General features: G+C 47.5%; 2 protein-coding genes across 5 annotated transcripts in view; both read right to left on the bottom strand.

Annotated features, from left to right (window-relative positions):
• Nucleotides 1-200: 200 nt before the first annotated feature.
• On the bottom strand, nt 201-6152 carry Supt4h1 (SPT4 homolog, DSIF elongation factor subunit). Of its 2 annotated transcripts, XM_003466809.5 has the most exons (5): nt 5867-6062; nt 5235-5341; nt 1218-1273; nt 947-1000; nt 201-584 (listed from the first exon to the last, which is right to left on the bottom strand). In XM_003466809.5, the coding sequence occupies exons 1-5, from the start codon at nt 5933-5935 to the stop codon at nt 517-519; spliced, it is 354 nt and encodes a 117-aa protein (XP_003466857.1). In that variant the 5' UTR covers nt 5936-6062; the 3' UTR covers nt 201-516. The 2 variants fall into 2 exon arrangements, with proteins under 2 accessions (XP_003466857.1, XP_063107298.1); XM_063251228.1 differs by lacking the exon at nt 947-1000 and having other exon boundaries at nt 5867-6152.
• Nucleotides 6153-7505: 1353 nt separating this feature from the next.
• Rnf43 (ring finger protein 43) overlaps nt 7506-19326 on the bottom strand; it is a 62269-nt gene continuing 50448 nt past the window's right edge. For 2 of the 3 annotated variants that reach the window (XM_063251224.1, XM_063251225.1), the window contains 7 exons: nt 16533-16607; nt 16294-16425; nt 15655-15759; nt 13794-13955; nt 13211-13313; nt 11209-12561; nt 7506-9053 (listed from right to left, as the gene is read on the bottom strand). In XM_063251224.1, coding sequence (XP_063107294.1) covers nt 9010-9053; nt 11209-12561; nt 13211-13313; nt 13794-13955; nt 15655-15759; nt 16294-16425; nt 16533-16607 — 1974 coding nt within the window. In that variant the 3' untranslated portion in view covers nt 7506-9009. Of the gene's footprint in view, nt 9054-11208; nt 12562-13210; nt 13314-13793; nt 13956-15654; nt 15760-16293; nt 16426-16532; nt 16608-17187; nt 17315-19326 lie in introns of all 3 variants that reach the window. The other variant, XM_063251226.1, reaches the window with a different exon arrangement.

Below are 19326 nucleotides of genomic sequence, written 5' to 3'. Positions count from 1 at the left end.
ACCGAGAAGTCACCTTGCACAAGTCAGCAGGCGTTTCAACGAGGCCCAAACACACACATTTACAAGGCTGTAGACCAGGAGGCTCAGAGATAGTAACAGGAGGACAAGGACCTCTGCTGTGCTGGCCAGGGCTCAGACAGCAAGGAAGTCCTGGCTGTGTCCTGCAAGTAAGGGAAATGGAGGCAAGGATGCATCAAGGCTTTAAGAATTTTTCAGGGTTCATGTTTATTGGTATTTGACTCAGGGTCGTGTCCGTGGGTGAGTAGGAAAACCAACATCCTACTCTTTTCTCAATTCAGTCTCTGAATCTACCAGCCCAAACCCTCCCACCTCCACCAGGAAGTAGTCCAAAGAAGTGAAATGGCCCTGGCACAGGCAGCTGTTCTCTCAGTAGCCAGCTGATTCTCCAAGATGAAGGGCAGGGAGTGTTTGAAGACTGCCATTCAGTCCAGCAACCAAAAAATAAGTAGAGGCAAGAGGTGGAGAGCACAGAGCTGCAGCCCTGCATGTTGCTTGCTAGGTCTTTATAGCTGTGTCTCTGGATTTGTAGGCCACTCCTCGACTTTTCAACTCCCGCACGATTCCTGTGGCATGAAAAGAAACAGCTCCATGAAGGAAGATTCAGAGGGATAAGAAAAACCTCTATCTGCCACTATGACGGGGGCTGTAAGCACACTACAGCTCCTGGACTGCTTATCAAGACTCCTGCCTGATGGCTTATAATAGCCACTGAAGGCAAGTGCTTGGCAAACCAGAAACAGAAAAGTGACTTATGCAGTCATCAAAAGCAAGGGTTTTGGAGCAAAATGCCTGAAGACATCAGGCAAGTTACATAACTTCTCTGTACTTCACTTTCCTCATCCTACACTGTAGAACCTCGTAAGAGTTCTGACTTCCACAAAGCTTAGGACAGTTAAACATTGGCTTTTAACATGACTGTTATTACCTTGGGGCAGGCGACCAGTGACTGACACTGCATATACACCTGGCTTAAAGTTGCCTGAGAGAGAAGAAAGGGCATCGTTAAAAACAAAAAAGAAAAAGAGAAGACATTGTAGCAGGAATGCATTAAGACTAAAGGCCATTGCTTCTTTTGGCACCAAGGCCCAGCACCTGGCTTCCTTGTCTACCCTACCACCCTTTCTTTCCCACCCTGCTGATTTAAGGCCCCTACTATAGTAACACTGTGCAGGCCAGGAACAAAGGGAGATACTTACTGACTCGCTGCCACTTGGAGACCCAGCTGTCCTCTGGACTCATCATGGCAATGATTCTAGGGAGGGAAAAGAAATGGAGGGTCGACTTGCTCTCCGAGCTGCTCAGTCAGTACAAGTCCTGAGAGGGATCCTGGATAGAGAGGTACCAAGTCTCCCCGGGGAAGCCAGAAAACTGCAGTTCTAATGCTAAGAGCTAACTCAAAGCTTAGCACTATAAAAGGTCCTCTGTTCTTATGTCCCTGGCTTGCCAACAAGGAGTCAGATACCAGCCTTAAAAGATACTTCACCAAAACATCCTTAGCCTGCAGATTCCCTAAGAGATAGGACAACTCGAGCAGTGGGTGGCCTGTCTACTGATTATGACCACAATCCCTGGGGCCTAGCGCAGGGAGGACAATGAGTCACAACAATGGTCCTCCCAGCAGAAACGACTTAGACTTGGCAGGCCCGTCTGCTAATGAGCTGGGAAGCCTCCAGTATATGCTGAATCCTCTCACAGAATTCCACCAGTAAAACTGAGACTTGGTTAAAATAATTACATGAAAGCATCTACATAGCACAGAGTAGGTGCTAAATAAGCTGTACCTTTCTTTATCGTCTATCCAGATAATCCTTCCCAGGTAGCACCAATTCTGGAGTATGGTAACATGAAGGCTATTCAAGCGCTGTAAGCCCACTTCTTAGGCAAACTGGATCAGCACCAGGCACTGAGAGCCTGCAGAAGCACTGTTATTTATGCCTGTGGTAAAACGCTTCCTGAATGCCTATCACGTCAGGTCTGTTTTGTAGGCACTGGGATTTGTTAGTGGACTTCTCATCCATGAGCTTTAAGTAGAAATAACCTTACCTCCAGGGTTACAAGTAGGATAACCATGGCCAATTGGCCCTGCAGGCTGACCTGGGAGAGGTGCATGAAGCCTAGGCTCCCACCAAGTATAACACACTCTGTCCCTCACGATCTATCCTCTTAGCTTTCTTTTTTTTTTTTTTTTTCTTTAAAGAGAGAAGAAGAAAAAAAAGGACATTAAAACAAAAAAAAAAAATGCAGTAAAAGGGTACAAATAATACAGTATTTCTAGAAAAAAATATATACAGTATGAAATCATCAGTTAACAGACTACACATTATCTTCCCAGAAACAGTTGTCCATATCACTAAATTAAAGCATATAAAGTGTATCCTCTTAGCTTTCTAGTCCCTATTACCCAGCAGATCTAACCCTAACAGTTCCCACTGTTCTCCAAACACAGCATGGGACCTCCTACTCCACACCTTCACTCCAGTCACATTCTCTTTAAAGGACACTACCCTTTCTACTTCTGGCTGAGGTCATCTATCCTTTCATTTGCCTACTTTTTAAAACCTAATGCGCACTAGAATATATAATTCCTACAACTCAGTAACAAAAACCAACCAGACTAAAAAATGAGCAAAGGATCTGAACAGACAATAAGCGCACAGGATGCTCAACATAAAAATGCAAATCTAAACTATGAGATACCAATTCACACCCATCAGGATAGCTATCATAAAAACCACCACACTGTATATCAGAAAGGCTATTAATAAAAACCAACCAACCAACCAAACAAAAAGAAATAATGAAAGTTGATGAGGTGAGAAGAAACTGGAAAACCTCACTGTTTTTTGATTCCTCAAAAAATAAAAAATTAGCCAGGCGTGGTGGCTCACACCTGTAATCCCAGCACTCGGGAGTCTGAGGTGGGAGGATTGTTGCGAGTTCGAGACCAGCCTGGGCTACAAAGTGAGCTCAAGGGCAGCCTGAACTGCATAGCGAGACACCGTCTCAAAAAAGACGAAAAATAAATAAAATAAAAAATTAAAACAAAATTAACACAATGAATTACTCTATGATGTCACAATTTTACCTCAGGATATATACCCCAAAAAAATTGACAGCAAGTGGCTGGGCGTGGTGGCTCATGCCTGTAATCCCAGCACTCAGGAGGTGGAGGCAGGAGGATCTTTGCGAGTTCGAGACTAGCCTGGGCTACAAAGTGAGCTCAAGGCTAGCCTGAACTGCATAGCGAGACCCTGTCTCAAAAAGATAAAAAAAAAAAAAAAAAAAAAAAAAAAGACAGCCATTACTTAAACAGATATTTATACATTGATATTCCTGGCAGAATTATTTAATAGCTGAAAGTAGAATCAACTCGTGACCAACGACTAAATAAAATGTCCTGTGTATATTTGTAATGAACTATCATTCAGTTTTCAAAAAGGACATTTTGACACATGCTATGGCATGGAAGAGCCTTTAATTCATTATGGTAAAGCTAGGTGTGGTGGCGCACACCTGTAATCCCAGCACTCAGGAGGCTGAGACAGGAGGATGGTTGCAAGTTCAAGACCAGCCTGGGCTCAAGGGTCCATTTTGAACTTCCTAGTGAGACCCTAGTGAGAGCTCAAGGCCATTTTGAACTTCCTAGTGAGACCCTGTCTCAAAAAGACAAAAAAAAGACATTAAAGTAAGTGCTGAATAAGCTAGTCAAAAAGGCACAAACATTGTGTAAGGTCAATCATATATGAGGTATTTGAGGTAGTCAAATTCATCAAGACTGAAAGAATGGTGGTTGCCAAGGACTAGAAAGAAAACAGGGAATATAAACCTATTGTTTAATGGGTACAGATGAAAAAAAATTCTGGAGATGGTGATGATGGTACACCAATGTGAATGTACTAATGCCAGTGACCTATATATCCCGAAATGGTAAAATTTCACGTTGTTCTCTTACTAGTATCTCATTGTGTAACTTTACAACTCTCATAGCAGCAAACACTTTACTCACAGATGGGCACACACACCCTCATTCACTTGTTAGCACTGAAGGGTACATGGCTAAATGAAGGGCCAAAGGAACCACAGTATCTGGGGATGCACAGCACAGAAGTAAAGATTCCATGCTTATGTTAGCATGGAATGTTCCATGTTTTTTGGCCCAATTCTTTATTCTTCCTTAAAGAAACCAAAGGAGAAATGAAGTTGGCTCACCTTGAAAAAACTTCAGTAAATTCTAGGTTGAAGCACAGTTTGTGCGTAAACCCTTACTTTGCATACAGACAAAAAGAATCTTAGTAGTACCTCCTTATCCCCAAGTCCCCATATTGTCCTCTGGCTGCTACCTTGAGGAAAAAAGACCTGGCCAGTTTGCTTCTCTCATTTTTCCTTCTCTCCACTGGACAATTTTGTCAAAGGAAGCTCTTCTAAGAGGACTTAGTAGGGCCGAGGATTTAGCTCAGTGGCACAAGTGCCTGCCTGGCAAGCACGAGGTCATGAGTTCAATTCCCACTACCCCAAAAAAGAGGGCCCCGTTAAGATCATAAGCTTTGAGGCAATAATCCACCTTCCCTTCTCATCACTTTCAAAAAGCACCTTCATGTATTCAACATTTGGTGGGAGATACAGGTAATTGTACTCTGGGCCTCATGCATGCCAAGCACATGCTCTACCAATGATCTACACACCTTCAATTCCTCCGAGTTTATTAAGCACCTATGCTTCCAGGTACTGTGCCAGGTAATGATGCCCAAGATAAATACGATGGAGCCATAAATGAGGTGGCAGTCTAGTGAAGCAGTGCTCAAAGGAATACAACAAAAGCAAAGCATCACTTTAAATTTTCTAGTAACCACATTTTTAAAAAGATGAAATTAATTTTAATATTTCATTTAGCGCAATAAATCCAAAACATAATTTAAAAATAATGTAACTTTACTCTTTCTTCCTTGTGCTAAATTTTTGAAATCTGGAGTATATTTTACATTGGAAGCATGTTCTAATTTCACAAAGGAAATGTATAACCAAATTTTAAGTGCTTGATAACCACATGAAGCTAGGTAGTACATGACACAATGCATAGGACTACTACACCTCAAAACAATTGTTGAAACCAACTAGGATTATAGCCTTGAAAGCCTGCTCCACGTTGGAAATGCAGGGCGGTGGTACAGGGCAAGGTGAGGCACATGGAAGTGACAGAATCTGAAGGAGCTTACCCATCAAAGGAAGAGCTGGTGCAGTCATACACCATCTCTCGGTTACCCTTCATTTGTAGGTACGCATCACAATTATCACAACCGTCATATTCAAACTGGTCTATAGTCTGAGGAGTTAAAAAAAAAATAAGTAAAAGTGAGCATAAACAAGGCCAAAAGAAAAAGTGTCTCAGTACTTCGACCTGGTCAACCTCTTGCTGCTCTATGTCGTCTCATTCATGTTCCTCACCTGTTGCCACCAAGGCTTCATTCTTAAATCCCATCGTCCCTGTCCTTACTCTTTTGTTACCAATTCCGTCTACTCTTTGCTTTCTCTAATTCTCTCGTAGTCTGGCTCCCTCTCCTAATACTCTCAGTTGCACATCCTCCACCCGGCTTCAGCTCTGTCTTTTAGACTCAACATAAATTCTGCTGGGGAACCTGTGTTTTACAAGTGGGAGATTCAAAGGTATGCAAGGCTACCCGAGCACTAAGCTGCAAGACCTATTCGCGTTTCTGCGACGTAAACAACGACTTTACTCGGTTTCCCACCCTCCTCGCAACCATCCGGAATCCCGAACTTTTCTTTCCTCCGTTCCATCCCAATCACCCTCTTTTCTCAACTCTCTGCCCCGCAGGTCCCCAAAAGCCACCTTGACCAGAGAACACAGCAGACACGCCCGCAGATGCCGCAAGTCCTTTGGCACCGTCTCCAGGGCCATCTTCCTGGATACGGAGACCAGCCGGGAACGCAGGCACAGCCTCCACACCCACAGGAAGTAAACAGCTCACTACCCAGAATGCCAGCCACCTCCGGGCTCCTGACACTTCCTCTTCCGGTGCAGCCGGGCGCTGGCTCCGGCCCTCCCCCTGTAGAGGAGATGGTTTCTCCCGCCTGGGAGGGGCGGAGGGGCAGGCGGCAGCCACCTGGCCGGCTCGTGCCCCGCCACCTGGGCGGGCGGGAGAGCGAGGCGGCGGCGGGCCTTGCGCCTGTGGCCTGGCCCATTGGGGGCGGTGCGGAGTCGCGGCCGGCGCCTGCGCAGAAGCGCGCCGAGCCAGGACCCAGTGAGTTTGATCTTGGCCGCAGGCACAAGGCAGCTGTGCCATAGAAGGAGACCCGGTAACGGCCTAGACTTTTGTTCCGTTTAAAGTTCTGTGGTAGTGAGTCCTTCTCACCCTCTAAATTACCTCTCTACAGACTGAAGATAATCTATCTAGACACGGCCCCATGCCTCCTTCTTAACTGCGAGAGCACTTATAAGGCTTCCTTTTGCTGTGCACAGGAATGCACCTGAGCTGACAAGCCACAAGAAAAATACTATTGTGTTCTTAAAAGTGCTTTATGTTTGCACCTTCTGTATAATTTTGTGCAGCTCTTCGCATTTAAACACAGACTTTTTTCTTCTTTTATACTTAAGAACATCTGTAGATTACTCTCCCGTTTGCACCCTCAGAAGCTAAATCCTTGTTCTATTTCTAAGCTGGGCACAGACAACCAGTGTCGCTGCCAGTCCTTCTGAGGTTGAAACGGAGAAATTCTGAAGCGTGAGGAAGAGAGCTGGGACTTTTCCTGACACTGGGGGACATTTTTTTTCGGTGCTGGGGATTGAACACAGGGCTTTGAGCATGTCAGGCAAGTGTTCAACCACTGAGTTACGTCCTCAGCCGTTTTTAAATACTTGAGACAGTGTTGCTAAATTATTCAGGAGGCCTGGAACTTGCCATCCTTCTGCCTGAGCTCAGCTGGAAGCATGTGCCATCACACCCTGCTACCCCAAGGAATTCATAGCTCTGTTGGTGTGTGGGCAGAGTGCAGTCTGTTTATCTGAATTGGTACTTCGGGATATAAATAGTTTCCGTTTCTGCTCTTCTGTCCTTCCTGCCAGCCTCCAGATTGGAACTGAGCTTCTTCAAGGCAGGCCTGCTTCTTGTGGACTGTCCTGTACTGTGTCCAGATGGGGTCTGTGACAAGCATGGGTGTTTTCTCTGAATAATTTCCATTTTGGAACCCATTTTCACTGTGTGCTATATAACCCTTTTAGATTCCACGTACTAGGTCCATTTTATGGATGGAAAAAGTGAGGTGCAGGATGCCTGTACAAGGTCACAAAGTCAATCACTGAAGCCTCCTAACAGTGTAATAACAAAGATAATTATGACTGAACCACAGTGATAATCCAGGTGTGTTCTTCCCTTTCCTGGTCGTTTCAGTCATGTTTCAGGGATTTAAATAGTTCTCACTACCAAGCCCACCATTCCACCCTATCCTTTTGTAAATCAGGAATTAGCCTCTGATGTCAGAAATAATTTATTTCTCTCCATGGAGAAAGTTGTTGTTACCCTGAGTGACAGCCATGACAAAAAACAAAACCACAAGACCAGATCACATTTATGGATAAATATATTAGCAAATAAATACATTTTTCAACATAGTGCCTGATTCAAGCCTCTGTCTGGTTCAGATATAAATACCCATGTGGGTGCTTGGGCGCTAATCTCCCAATTGACTTTGAGGGAATAAGTTTCCAGAATAGGGTCTTATGCCCATTTTGCCCCCACATTCACATTCCAAGCAAAAAATAATGCCTGATGGACTAGCAATGATCAGGATGCCCTGGGGTGAATGTCACCCTAAGGAGGGCCCCTAAGTCCATACAAGCTTCCCAGGCCAACTTCTGCTCCAGTTCCATTCCATGTGCACACCTTCCAGTGAGCCCCTGGCCCATATGGCTTATATTGGGGAGCTGGGCAAAACCCAAAGGTCACACTTTATTTTTCCTTTGTGCTCCCCTGTTCATCTCTGCTCTGAGATAAAACTTCTCTCGGAGAAGAACTTGGTTGTCCTTGCTCAGTTGTAATTTTGCCTTTTTCACTTTCATTCCATCTTCTCTCTTCCCAGATGAAGTCCAGAAGAAATTCTCTCCTTCTCACCCCCTTAGGACTTGTACACAGGGGATCTCCAAGGATTTATTCCCTCCCTCCCCCTACTTCCCATCCCCAGAGAAATGGGCAACAGGAGTGATGAGGGAGACTGAAGAGCAAAAGTGTCACTCCAGCTTTGTCAAGGTGCTACCCCCACCTCAGGGACAAAACTATGCCCTGGCTTCCCAGAGCCTCTGGTCAAACTCTGGCTTAAGTTTGTGGGTGTGACAATTTAAGAACAATGAAAGGACAAGAAGAGGGAACATTGTCCTTTGTGTACCAGGCAGGCACTGCCTGCAGAGACTTCCCTTACTAGCTAGTGTCAGGTCTCACCTAACCTCTCAGTTCTTTTGTAAAGGAAAATGATAATATCAAGCTAGAGTTGTCCCTAATACAGCTTTACCAGGGAGGACCCAGAGTTGGTGTGCAGAGTTTACCAGAGGAAGGAGGTAAGAAGAGATCCCGCATTTATCTGAACCCACCAGCACCTAAGATCATGAGGTCCGGGGCGAGGGAAACCTGGCAGGGCAGTGGGAAGGAGCAGCACCTTTGTAATACCTAGCCACACACACCTAGCAGAAGCCCTCAAAAAGCTTTCAGGGATGCAGCTCACGATGCACACAGGCAGGAGCTGATGCCTGGTGAGACACAAGACTCACTGCACACGTGTGTTCTGCAGACAAGGTCTAGAGCCAGGACAGGAAACAGCACCTCTTGCCACCCACCATCGCCATCCTCTTCCAGTGGTTCCAGGAAGAACAGTGAAGAGCAAGGTGTTTGCTGAGATCCTTTCTTCTGCAGGAGTAGGACTCTGTGCCTGGTAGGACCCTGAGTCATCACGAGCACACTCTTGTCAGAGGTAGGCCTGACCATCTCACACAGCCTGTTCACACAGCTCCTCAAGTTCCTGCTCCGAGCCTGCGTAGAGGAGAGGGAAGAAGACATCCAGAGTCAGGCCCGGCTCCTTCTCTTACCTGTGGAGTGTGGCAGGGAGGGGACCACAGAAAGGGACAGGGAATGTATCTGGAAAGGTAAGATTAGATTGAAAACTGTGTGGGGTCCCTCTGGAAGACAGGAGACTAAACAAATCTAGAGAAATACAGCAAGCAGTGTGTTACCATTACTTACTATTCATGCATGCATTCGTTCATCCAACAAATATTTATTAAGGATTCACTGTGTACTGTGAGTTTGGCCAGCTACCATTTGCCAAACAGAAGGCCTAAAAGAATAAGCAGAGATGTGACAGCCTTGTAGGAAGAAGACATGCATGCAAATGGCTATTATGCCCGTGTGACAGGACTACAGTGGACAGAGAGAGTGAGGAGACCATGTTACAGTGCAGCAATCAGAGAAGGCCTCCTGGAATGATATACAAGTTGGTTTATAGGAATAGGTAAGAATCGATTTATAGGAATAGGGAAGGCCAAGCACCTGCCTGGCAAGACTAAGGTCATGAGTTTGATCCCTGGTACCAAAAAAAAAAAAAAAGGGAGGGTGGAATAGGGAAGGCAACAGGATATTCTGGGTGCAGTATAAAAAGTATTTACCCAGTTTGATGAAAGCATAGGGCAAAGAAAGAGAAAGGGAGGTACGGAAAATAAGACTGGGAAGAAAAATGGAGCTAACTGATGATGGAACCTTGAAACCCAAGTTGAGTTTTTCCTTATTATGTACAAAACAGGGAATTTGGAGAGCTCTAGACAGTTCATTGTAAAGTGAATGAAGGACACTGGATGTTCAGCTCCTGGACTTCATGGCCCTGTAAGTGGGAAGAAAACAGCGAGGAGGTCCTACACTGATCAGGCTGTCTTAAGAGGCCATCAGTACTGGATCTGAGAAGAATATGATAAAACTAACAGAGAATCTGACACAGAGTAGATGTGAGGAGCAAGGAAAAGGAAGGTACTAAAACTAGCCTGAGTTTAGGAGCAAAGGACGGTCTTGGCAGAAAGTCCACGTGACCATCACACGTTTTGCCAAAGCTTGTATCACATGGCTTTTGGAAACAAGTGTCTTATACACCGTCACTGTGTGCATGCCTGTCTCCCCACAAAGCTGGATCTCTTTAGCAAATTCCACATCCTCAGATCCTAGTGTGAAACGTGGCACATGAAAGCGTGCAGTCAGAATTGGAAAAAAGGGAGAAATGAATGAATGAATGAACGAATGAATGAGTGAGTGACAGAAACTCCCATGCTCTGCCTGTAGGATTCCTAGTCTGGAAGGCCTTATATTTAGGACCTTTTGGTCCTCTTTTGGGATGGGAGGGTTTTCCTAGCAGTAACTGTAGCAGAGTTCTATCATTCACACAGTGGGAGAAGGCGGGAAGAGTGGGAAGTAGAGGGCTGTGGAAATAGTTGAGCAAATAAATACCCAAAGCTTTGCATTAAAGCTGAGAATGTACATAGTCACCACTGCCTGTAATTCAGGCAAGCACCAAGTTCCCAAGAAAATGAGGTTGGTCTTACTAATAAGAAAGGAAGGGAAGGGGAGGGAAAAGGAGGGGAGGGGATGGGAGGGGAGGGGAGGGAAGGGGAGGGAAGGGAAGGGGAAACTTATTAAAACCTAAGGATCCCCAGCATGGTTGGGAAACATTTACAATTTCAAATTTTTTCATCATTCATATAGCCAGATGACCTAGACTTACAGTTATCTGTAATTATTTCTCTTGTACAATCATGCTGTCCCCAAGGAGACTTCTTAGCCTTCTTAATATTTAGAGCTAATGGACTTTGAGCATTGCTAGAGCCATTTTGATTATCCAAGTATTGAAACACCTTGGTTTGAGCTACTGCTCCAAACCACCCCCAAGTGCCTTTCTGATAGCTCAGCCATACCAATACCACCTTCCCATCCTTCTTATGATCTGGCAACTAAAGGGGTAATGCCTGGAAGAGCCAGGATGCTCCAGCCAACACACTGTGCTCTGCCAGTTTTTCCATACTTTGAATGTCACCTCTGGTGTATCTGCCTCAGCTCCATCAATCCCAAGCTGGCTGACTTCACTCATCCTGAAATATCCAGCTCTGATAGCTTTTCCTACCACACACTGCTTCCCCTGAAAACTCACCAGGCTGGGCCGGAAGCACCTGACAGTGTGGGTAAGGGCATGGTCTGCCCTCTGGGATGTCAGAACTCCACTCAGAAGGCCCCTCCCCAGGTGGATGTTGTTCCAGAGGCTGGCGTGGAGTCAGACACAGCCACACTGGCTGTGAACTTGAGTAACAAGGGCCTGGAGTTTCTGGTAGCAGCCTCTCCAGGCCTGAAGGTCTGAAGATCAATGGGTGGGCCTCTGGGGGCCAAGGGTATGCCAGGCCAGGGCTGTGATGGGGGAACATCTGGCAAGCTGGGTGCACAGTCAAGTCCTGGGTCCCAGAGGCTGGTGTGGGCTCTGAGGGGCCACCCCGCCGTTTTCTCTGTATGTGTCGAATGGGGAGGCTGGATTTCTGCAAGTGACTGCTGGGACTGGGGCTTGGACTGGCAGCTTCAGCTCGGCCAGGGGCTGGCTCTGTGGGGGCCCTGGACCGTTGTGGGTTGGGGAACTGACCCAAAGGGGCTGCTGGGTTAGATTTGATGGCTTGCTGATTGGGAAAAGGTGGCTCCATCTGGGGCTGTGTCCGAGAAGCAACAGGCCTGGACTGAGAGACCCCAGTTTCTGAGCCAGGCTTCCTGCCATGCCATTGGAACCGCTTTTTGTAGTGGTGGTGTCTGTGGCGGTGGTAATGGACATGGCTAGAAACCTGGGCTTCCCCTCTGGGCACCACTGAGTCCAAGGAACGGGGTCGAGAGGTCACACTAGGTTGTGTCCCCTCCAGGTGAAGATCCCCTTCAGGGCTGCAGTACACCAAGGGATCGAAGTCACTACTCAGGGAACTGCGGAAGGTAGAACTGCTGCCATGGATACCCTGCAGGCTGACATCCGTGCAGTTGACCACCGAGTCACTGGAAGAGCCATGGCAGGGCCCAGAGCTGGAATCACTGGCTGGACCATCTGCCAAGTAGCCACTGCGTTCTGTGCAGTAGCTTTCTCCAGACCCGCTGCTGTCATGAGGCCTGGCCCGGCGTGTGGATACTGGGCAAGCTGTGGGGTGCTGAGAGGTGCATCGGAGGTGGCTCAGCCCCCAGCTCTGTGCATAGGGGTGGTGGGCCACTGCCAGGCGCTGCTGCTCGCCTCGAGTCCCGAGATGTGCAGCTCCAGCTCTGGGGAGGCGTTGGTGTCGTGGTCCCATGCTTTGCTCCTGCGATGGCAGGAAAGATCTAGGTCGTGGAGGCTGAGCTCCTGAATTCCCAGAAGGGCCCAGCAGGTAGGCAGCAGGGAGGTGGTAATGAGCATGGCCAGGGTGCTGGCGAATGAGGTGCAGTCTCCTGCCTGGTTCTTGGTAAGATCTAGAAGGTCCCAGGGAGTGGGAAAATGAATCTCCTTCTGGAAAAAAGAATCAAAATTACAGCCGATTGACTCCACAGCAATGCAGATGCAGTCAGAAAGGTGTGACGGCAGCTAGCCTATTTGACCCTGTACAGCCATTAGCTCAGTTTGGGGGATCACAGCCATCCCTGGCTTGCCTGGAATTCCCTTGGGACTTCCTTAGTCCCTCCAGTCAGGCTGCCTGTCCCAAGAGGCACTAAACAGTTAACCCCACTACTCCCGCCAGCCATCTGGGGTTCCATTATCCAGGGCCACTGCTAACCCACATTATACCTTCAGGTAAATTAACAAAAAAAAGTTCTCTTTCCTCCAGATATTATTTCACTTTCATGTTTTAGAAAATTGTCACATATACTGATTTTGTTAGAATAATTTATTGCCAGAAAATTGGAATAATAAACAATAAACATATAAACCACCAAAATTTTTGTTTAGAATCAACAAAGTTGTTGCAAAAGTACAAATAATTTTTAAGATAATAAAGATGTATATGATGTGAACAGCCTTCCCTCTCAGACGAGGCACAGCTGAAATGACTGTGGTGGCAGTTCTGTCCTCAGTGTCACAGCAGAGACCCTTTCCAGGGAAAAGCCATGCTCCACCCCTGTCTCCCTGCATACACGGGAGTCCTTGGCCCAGCTCCTACCTACGATGTTGAACATGCAGAGCGGACAAGTCTGATGCTGGTGGAGCCAGGGGTCCACACAGGTTCGATGGAATTCATGTAGGCAGGAAATGACCCGTAGCTCCTGGAGAAAACAACAGCGTCCAAACCAAAGGTTTCTGTGGTCAGTAGAGTAGCCAAGACCAGATCATTTCCCTGACTCCCTTACACCTGCCTTTCCTGCATTCAACTACTTGCAAAAGGTGGATTTGAATGTTTCCAATTAGCTGCATGTCTTTGGGAAAGTTTCTTCACAGTTTTCAGCTATAAATGAGGATAAAAAAATATCTACCTTGATCCTTCACATGAAGGTAAACTGAGACAAGGTGTTGAAAGTACCACTGTGCCCTGGCACATGGTTCCCTCTCAGCAAACAACACTACCCTTTCCCTGGAAGGCCAGAGAAGTGACCAAACCTCAGGGCCATCATCTGCTTCTGTCCCACACAGCAACGTAAGACATGTATGTAGCCAGATATTCATACCAGCCCCAGGCCTCCCCACCCCTACCCTGGTCTCCCTTCCTAGCTGGTTATGGATGGAGGTGAATTACAAGCCTGCCTTACCTGTCCCTCGGAGAATTCCTCCAGGCAGATGGCACACACAGGGGCTGAACTGCAACTGCTACCTGAGTCCGGCCACTCAGTCCGAGCCCTCCTGCAGCTGGCCTGGTACCTTCTGGTGGCCAGCTGGCTGATGGCCCACGCCGTTCGCTGCTGAAGGGGATCCTGGAAAGAGAAGTGGGTTTCAGGAATGAGTAAGGGCTCCTCTCCCTCTTACCTAGGCCCCAGCTTGGACTCACTTCCCATCACCCAGTTAGGTCACACAACTAGTTGAGCACCGTAGGGAATTTATCTCTTCAGAGTTCTTGCATGGCTGTACTCACCCCCTTGCTCATCTCATTAAGCTTTTATTCCTTCACCAGCCCAGGACAGAAACTTTTTATCTAATTGCTGCTTGACGTCTCAACTTGGCTAACCAGTAAGCACTTAAACTTTAACATGTCCCAAATTGAACCCCTAATCCCATTAACTATCCCCAACCATATATCTGCTCCCCCAATCTTCCATCTCATAAATGACAATTCCAATCTTTTCACTGCTGTGGCCTAAACTCTTGATGCCATACCTCACTCCTCTCTCTCACCTCCCACAGTCAGTCCTTGAGGACACCTGTTGACTCAGACTTCAAAACATCCACAATAACTATTTCTCACCACTTTCTCTGCTACCACAGCTATCACCTGGATTCCCTATACCACCTCCTGGTTGTTTTCTGTTTCCAGCCTTGCCTTCCTGTGGTCTGTTCTTATCACAGAGACAAGAATTAATGATCACAGAGCATGGTAGCCCACACCTGTGATCCCAAGATTCTGAGAGCTGAGGCAGGATGCCTGCAAGTTTGAGGCCAGTCCAGGCAACTTCAGGAGAACTTTTCTCAAAATTTAAATAAAACAAAAAAGAGCTGGGCATGTAACTCAATACAGAGGTCCTGGGTTCAATCTCCAGGAAAACACACACACACACACACACACACACACACACACACACACACACACACACGAGAACTGTCATTTTAAAACATGAGATTATGGTACTTTTACTCAAAAATGGCTCCTTTTTGGCTTAAGTGGCTTCTATTCCAGTAGTTTCCATTTCATCCCGACAATGTAATCAGTGATAGACCCTGTCCCTAACAGGCAGAATCCCCAGTACCAGAAGAACAAACCAAAACAAAGTCCTGACAATCCCATGAACAACTCAATACAACTGGCCCCATGTACTCTCTGAGCTTCCCTCCTATTCTGCCTCCTGCTCACTCAGTTCTAGCCACACAGCTTTGTTAGGAGCACAGCTGTCTCAAGGCCTTTGTACCTACTAGTCTTTCCACCTTCCCCCACCCCCAAACCCATGCAGCTCACACCCTTTCTCATCCATCTGTGGCTTTGCCATAATGTCATTTTCTCAATGTGACCTTCCATGGGCTTGCTTTTAAAAATTAATGTGCTGTCCCCTTTTAATGTCTGCCTTTTTGCTATTTTGCTGTTCTCTGTGGCACATATCACCATCTAAATAGTATATATTTTACCTATTTGTTTTGCTTATGCTCTGGAATGAAATAGAATGTTTGTTTATTGTCTGAAATAAAAGCTCCTTGAAGAGAGGGGCTGGAGTTGCTTTAGCTCTGAGTTATTTCCAAGACCTGAAACAGTGTCTGGCATACAATAGTTGCTCAGTTGTTGAATGAATGAATAAGTATGGGAAGCAATATTGGGAGAGGCTGCCAGAAATCAATAAAAGTAGATACTAGGGTATTTAGATGTACATTGTTTCCTGGCCATGAAGGTGCCAGCCTTCCTCATTTTCTCCTTCCTGCCCCCTCCACACATTCCCATCCCCACCCTGCCAGGGAGCCCACTTTGCTCACAGGCCTGCTGTGGTGGGGTCGGCATCGGATACGGAGCACAGAAGCCAAGATGATCACAAAGATGGTGCCTACCACCGTCAGGAGGATCCACACATCGTAATCTGGCTGCGAGACAAGCAGAGAAGGAAAGGGTCAGACTTCACGAAGGAATGAGGTCAATTAAAGAGGAAACAGAAGCACACACAGAGACACACAGAGAGCCGGATGTTCCCTTGAGTATCTCATCTGAAGGATGAGGTAGCGATGAACATGGAAGTGGTCTCTCTGCCCAGGGGCACTTATGGGAGGGAGTTCTCTGGAAACCAATGTGTTTGGAAAGAGGGGAGAAGAACCCCTTTGCAAAGGGGAAACATCTTGCCAGTGAGCAGCTGCATAAGAATCCTGGCCAATAGAGAAGCACCCACTAGGAGTCAAGGGTCAGGAGTCAGGCAGCCTCTGCTACTACTTGAGACCACAGAGCTGGAAACAATTTCCAAATTCATTTGATCCAATGTGTTTATTAAGTAGGTGATGCCCAGAAAGGAGGAAAAACTTGCTACCCTGAGGGTCAAAATTCCCTGCGCACTTGGTGGGAGTCGCCACAGTATGAGGTAAATGTGAGAACTCTGCCAGGCATGGTTGCTGGAATGGAGTGCTTACCCAGGTTGGGGGCTCCTTCAGCTCGATTCTCACATGGGCCTTCCGGTTCTTGTACACAAACTCCATCAGCTTCTCAGCATCATTCCCCCAGATTAGCACTACTGGCCATGTCAGTCCCAGGGGCTGCTGCAGCTGCAGAGGAGAAAGGGACACCAAGGGCTGTGATGACTTCTCTCCCACCCCAAACTTTATCTTCCTTAATCCAGCCCCTCCTTAAACACTCTTATGTCCCTGGGTACCTGCTCAGCAGCAGCTCTATCCTCAGTGATGTCAAAGAGGACAGCACTGGCTCCTCTCTCACCAGCCATCCGGGCCTGCAGACACACATCAAGGTTCAAATGGAGTTAGAGAAGGACACGGCCCATGCATGACTGGGTCTCACACCCAACCCACCCGAGCCCTCAGCCCCACTGCGCTCTCATGTACACACAGGCAAGGAGTCAGGAGGCCAGGACCTACCAGGCTCCAGCTCAGCCAGGCTTCATTGCTCCAGATGACCCCACTCAGTCTTTTTCTTTTGTAAGAGAATAAGCCTTTCACAAAGGTTTACTGGGTGCCTAGTGGTGGCTCTGGCTCTTGGGCTAAGGACAAATAAGACATAGCCCCTGCCTTCACTCAGGGTTCAAGCAGTATGAGACCAAAGACTAGGGGGTAACCAGCACCCAGTAGGAGGAAGACACAGAGCAAGAAGAGAAAAGCAAGAAAGAATTCCTTTGGGACCCAGCTGGCTTCCCCAGATCTTAGACCTGTCTGGCAAGGAGGCTGTGAGACTCAGAGCCTGGCCTCATGCCCGCCTGAGCCACCTCACACACATGCTCCTCCACTACTCTCTAGCTTCCAACTTGCTCTGGCTCCATTTCAAGCACTTGGAGGAGTCCCTGTTCAGTGCTTTACCTCTTTGTCCTCTCCTTTAGGGTGACTCAAGTAGGGAGGGGCTTGAGGGGTCGTTTCCACAAGGATACAACTATGCACATGGGTGTTCACGAAGGCCTCCAAGAGCAGGCTTGAGCGGTGCCAGAATCTAGCCAGCCAGACAGAGCAGATAGCAGAGCCAGAAAGAGAAGAAAAGGCGGGGTTCAAGATGGTACATGTGTGGGGGCAAAAAGAGAGAGATAAGAGCAGTGGTTGGGTGGAGGCACAACGGCAGACCAACTGGCACACAGACCCTGCGGGGCTGCATCTCCCTGCCCAGTGCTCAGTGGCCTTCTTCCCTGGAGCAGAGGCCCCTTTGACACGACACAGGCCATGACTTCCCTCTTCCAGGACCCCCGCTGGATGTTTGGGGCCTTGGCAGGCAGTGAAGGAGTTAACCTGTCTGCAAGCAGTGGTGGCAGAAGAGGAGCCAGTGCTGGGTCTTACTCATACTCCCAGAGCTTTGATCTCAGCCTGCCTTCCCAGGGAGAGCCTGTCCCAACAGGTCTCTACCAGGCAGGCTGGGAGCAGCTCCTTGCTCCTCTCCCCAAGGAGTGGCAGGAGGCAGGGGGCCCACTCCAAATCAGCTGCCTGCCAGTAGGGGAGCAGGGAGCAGGAGATGGCAGTGGAGACACACAAGCAAGCCCCATTTTGATCAGAGGATAACTTCACTCTTCTTTCTTCTCTGTCTTCTGGGAGCTGGGTTGGGCCCTCTACAGGGACCAGCACCTGGGCCCTGCCGAGCTAGAAATTCATACAACTGCAGAATGGAATCACTGAAGTAATTAAGGAGCTATAGCTTCTGTCACCCCCCTCACCCATTCCTCTCAGGAGATCCATGCCAGCAAGACTCCTCCAGGCAGGATGAAACTCTCCATGCAAGGGTATGGGAGTAGAGTCAGGAGGAAGGAATCCCTGCTAGGGGAATCCTACCGAAAACCTCATATTCCAGAGAGTTGGCACAGGAGTGGGAGAGGTACTGTAGCAGGCACACAATTGGAATTCCCAGAACAAGATCTTAGCCATAGCCTCACATAGAGGGCAAAGACTCATTTCTTTCAGATTCCCATTCATAGTCTCACGTACCCCTTTCTTTCTTCCTTATTGTATTGGGGATCAAACCCAGGCAGCACTGACTATATCCTTAGCTTTTTAAAAATTTTTTTAAATTTTGAAACAGGGTCTGGCTAAGTTGACTAGACTGGCCTCAAACTTGAAGTCTTCCTGCTTCAGCCTCCAGAGCAGCTGGGATTACAGGCATGTACTATCATGCCTGGCTCCCACCCCTGTCTCTTTGAAGAAGTGGGGTAGGAACAGTAGAAAGCAATTATAGTGACATTCAAACACCCTCGCCTATTACAGTCCATAATTACAAAGCTATAAAAGTGATCAAAGAGCTCAGAGAGTTGGCCAACAAGAGAAAACAAACAGGACTTTCAGGCAATTGATTCCTATTCTAGGACTTAAAAAGCAAGATTTAGGGCTCAATCTGGAACTCTCCCTGCCTCCTGCCCATCTGCATCCAAGTGCTTCTTTGGGATGGAATCTGGAAGGTACTGAGAGAACAGGTAGGCCTGTAGGGCCAGGAGACTGGGCTGCAGAAAGATAACCCAGGGATCTCTCTGGATGATTCACAACAGTAAGCCAGGCTGGCAAGCAGCAAGCCACACTGCCCATGGCTTTTGGTACTGGAGCCATTCTGCAGTGAGTGGGTGAAATCCTGCCCTTTGTGCTCACTGGGCTGTGGGTTGTGGGCAGATAGGGCTGTGGCACCTATCTGGGCTTTAGATTTTCCTCTCCGGTCTACAGTGACAGTCTCTACACTGCTCATTCAAGATTAAATGAGTACTAACTATGTCCAGGGAAGCCAACCAGGGAAGGCCAGGTCCTCCAGAACAGTCTAGTTGGGGAGGTAAGCCCTCTGTGTACATAAAATTATAATGCTGATTACAATATCCTACCCACAAATGAATGGGACAGACCAGTAACCAACCCTTTTGCACTTCAGAATACTTGTCCCTCCATTGTCCTACTCCAAATCAAACACAAAAATTCAATTTACAAAACAAATAAATATAGGCAGCTCACTGTGGGATAGGAAGGACTCTTCCAAACCTCCCT

Source organism: Cavia porcellus, unplaced genomic scaffold, assembly GCF_034190915.1.
Source record: "Cavia porcellus strain 051 isolate PalLab524CR breed Dunkin Hartley unplaced genomic scaffold, mCavPor4.1 scaffold_6, whole genome shotgun sequence".
Lineage (NCBI taxonomy): Eukaryota > Metazoa > Chordata > Mammalia > Rodentia > Caviidae > Cavia > Cavia porcellus.
This window is presented reverse-complemented; position numbering and strand designations above follow the sequence as displayed.

Excerpts from the sequence above, each read along its gene's own strand:
- Supt4h1 (XM_003466809.5), bottom strand. The coding sequence starts at position 5,935 with ATGGCCCTGGAGACGGTGCCAAAGGACTTGCGGCATCTGCGGGCGTGT. Across the intron at positions 1,274-5,234 it reads ACCAGCTCTTCCTTTGATGG|AATCATTGCCATGATGAGTC; the intron begins GTAAGCTCCTTC and ends TTCCCTCCCTAG. Across the intron at positions 585-946 it reads CACTGGTCGCCTGCCCCAAG|GAATCGTGCGGGAGTTGAAA; the intron begins GTAATAACAGTC and ends TTCATGCCACAG.